The 3,133-nt window shown below is 41.9% G+C and overlaps 1 protein-coding gene across 1 annotated transcript; it reads right to left on the reverse strand.

The window, feature by feature from the left end:
• Window positions 1-400: 400 nt before the first annotated feature.
• LOC134690149 (clumping factor A-like) lies at window positions 401-2,215 on the reverse strand. Its single transcript, XM_063550125.1, has 2 exons — window positions 2,080-2,215; window positions 401-1,758 (listed from the first exon to the last, which is right to left on the reverse strand). Exons 1-2 carry the CDS (start codon window positions 2,213-2,215, stop codon window positions 401-403), a joined length of 1,494 nt encoding a protein of 497 aa, XP_063406195.1.
• Between the last annotated feature and the right edge of the window lie 918 nt (window positions 2,216-3,133).

Genomic DNA, 3,133 nt, shown 5'->3' on the forward strand with positions numbered 1-3,133 from the left:
CCTCTAAGACTAAACACTCAATCCGTACACATCCAACATACAATGGATTTAGTGTAAAGACGTCATAAACAGCCAGAGAAAAACATGACCTTGTGCAATGCCAAGTTGCAGGTATCGACAGATTGTAGATCCATGAAAATGTATATGTATATAACATACTAGTAATATTTAGTAAGCTTTTAATCTACTGATAACAAAATCAATATTTATACCAATAAAAACAATAGTCAATGATCTTATTACAGTGTTGAATAGGTTAACTTTTAGAATAAGTTTATTTAAAGGAGCAACAAGTTTACATGGATCATTTCTAAATTTCCGGGCTGTCTGTCTGGCATATATCACCTGACCTTCATGTCATTTTTATGTTTCATTGGTCATTTTTTTTTTTTTCAGTACTTTAAGCAATATAGGTCAACTCCAGTCTGGCTCCAATGTCCTTCAGTTCTGTATCCGTCTCTGAGGGTCTGGCTCCAGTGTCCTTCAGTTCTGTATCCGTCTCTGAGGGTCTGGCTCCAGTGTCTTTCAGTTCTGTATTCGTCTCCGAGGGTCTGGCTCCAGTGTCCTTCAGTTCTGTATCCGTCTCTGAGGGTCTGGCTCCAGTGTCCTTCAGTTCTGTATTCATCTCCGAGGGTCTGGCTTCAGTGTCCTTCAGTTCTGTTTCCGTCTCTGAGGGTCTGGCTCCAGTGTCCTTCAGTTCTGTATCCGTCTCTGAGGGTCTGACTCCAGTGTCCTTCAGTTCTGTATCCGTCTCTGAGGGTCTGGCTCCAGTGTCCTTCAGTTCTGTATCCGTCTCTGAGGGTCTGGCTCCAGTGTCCTTTAGTTCTGTATCCGTCTCTGAGGGTCTGGCTCCAGTGTCTTTCAGTTCTGTATTCGTCTCTGAGGGTCTGACTCCAGTGTCCTTCAGTTCTGTATCCGTCTCTGAGGGTCTGGCTCCAGTGTCCTTCAGTTCTGTATCCGTCTCTGAGGGTCTGGCTCCAGTGTCCTTCAGTTCTGTATCCGTCTCTGAGGGTCTGGCTCCAGTGTCCTTCAGTTCTGTATCCGTCTCTGAGGGTCTGGCTCCAGTGTCCTTCAGTTCTGTATTCGTCTCTGAGGGTCTGGCTCCAGTGTCCTTCAGTTCTGTATTCGTCTCTGAGGGTCTGGCTCCAGTGTCCTTCAGTTCTGTATCCGTCTCTGAGGGTCTGGCTCCAGTGTCCTTCAGTTCTGTATCCGTCTCTGAGGGTCTGGCTCCAGTGTCCTTCAGTTCTGTATCCGTCTCTGAGAGTCTGGCTCCAGTGTCCTTCAGTTCTGTATCCGTCTCTGAGGGTCTGGCTCCAGTGTCCTTCAGTTCTGTATCCGTCTCTGAGGGTCTGGCTCCAGTGTCTTTCAGTTCTGTATTCGTCTCCGAGGGTCTGGCTCCAGTGTCCTTCAGTTCTGTATCCGTCTCTGAGGGTCTGACTCCAGTGTCCTTCAGTTCTGTATCCGTCTCTGAGGGTCTGGCTCCAGTGTCCTTCAGTTCTGTATCCGTCTCTGAGGGTCTGGCTCCAGTGTCCTTTAGTTCTGTATCCGTCTCTGAGGGTCTGGCTCCAGTGTCTTTCAGTTCTGTATTCGTCTCTGAGGGTCTGACTCCAGTGTCCTTCAGTTCTGTATCCGTCTCTGAGGGTCTTGCTCCAGTGTCCTTCAGTTCTGTATCCGTCTCTGAGGGTCTGGCTCCAGTGTCCTTCAGTTCTGTATCCGTCTCTGAGGGTCTGGCTCCAGTGTCCTTCAGTTCTGTATTCTCTATTTTTTAGGTCATTTTTCTCTATTCTTTATGTTATAGCCGCACATTTTTCTACATTTTTTTATGTTCATTATTTTTTTTAAATTTTTGCCTTAGTATTTTTCACTTTTCTTTATCTTTTCTGTAGATTTGCCCCATCATTCTTCATTCTGTTAACCCCATCAGACCCTCGTCTATAAGTACTATCTCATGATTTCAATTGTTTTCTGTCATTAGGTTTTCATTCATATTTAAATCAAACAGTTCAAGTTTTTTCTACAATTGTTGTGTGCTTATGACAGTACGCTATTTGATAAGAATGTAAACAATTATTTCCGCACCAGTTTCACATTGTTTGACTCGGTACTGTGTAAAGATTCCATACTGCATAAACATCTGGCTATTGTCTAAGACTGGAAGTTGTACTACACTGTATATATGTCGTTTGGTTGCAATCTTATTAAAATTAGTTCTCATCACTTGCTTCTCGATTTTTTATATGTCGCCGTGTGACATATAAAAAATCGAGGAGCAAGTGATGAGAACTTATTTAAATAAGATTGGTTTGGTTGATGTCGCGTTGTTAAAAGGTCCTTTAAACCTAATCATTCAAGTAATCAGTCTCAGACTTACAAGTCTGTTCTATTGAATAGAGAGTTCCCTTGTAAATATCGGTTGTTAATATCTCTGCATTAATGGCAATTGTAAGATGTATATATATATAGGAACATTGTTGTGAAATTGTGAAACTACATTGAGTGACATACCTAAAAGACTGATACACCTAAAAGAGTGATATACCTTAAAGAGTGATATACCTAAAAGAGTGTTATATCTAACAGAGTGTTATACCTAACAGACATATAAACCAATAACAGTCCACAAAACACTACACAGAAAACTTTAGCAAATGAACCCCACCAACTGCAGATATGAACTCAGGAGCTCCGTAAGGGTTAGCAGTTTCTGTTCCAATAGAGAATAGTTGGTAACAAATAATAATGCCCCCACCAACTGTAGATATGAACTCAGGTGCTCCGTGAGGGTCAGCATATTCTGCTTCAATAGAGAATAGTTGGTTACCAACACTATTGTCCCCACCAACTGTAGATATGAACTCAGGTGTTCAGTGATGGTTGGCAGATCCTGCTCCTATAGAAAATATTTGGTTACCGACACAAATGCCCTAAGCAGCTGTAGATATAAACTCTGTAAGGGTTAGCAGTTAGAATAGAAAATATTTGGTAACCAATACTAATGCAATATTAATGAATGCAGGAGAGTATGATTTATTTATCTGTTGTTGCTTACATCTAAGTCATTTGGTCTATGGTTGGCAGTCGTCTCATTGGCAATCATACCGTATCTTCATATGCTTGTACTTAAGTTCACTAT

Source organism: Mytilus trossulus, chromosome 11 (genome assembly GCF_036588685.1).
Source record: "Mytilus trossulus isolate FHL-02 chromosome 11, PNRI_Mtr1.1.1.hap1, whole genome shotgun sequence".
Taxonomy (NCBI): domain Eukaryota; kingdom Metazoa; phylum Mollusca; class Bivalvia; order Mytilida; family Mytilidae; genus Mytilus; species Mytilus trossulus.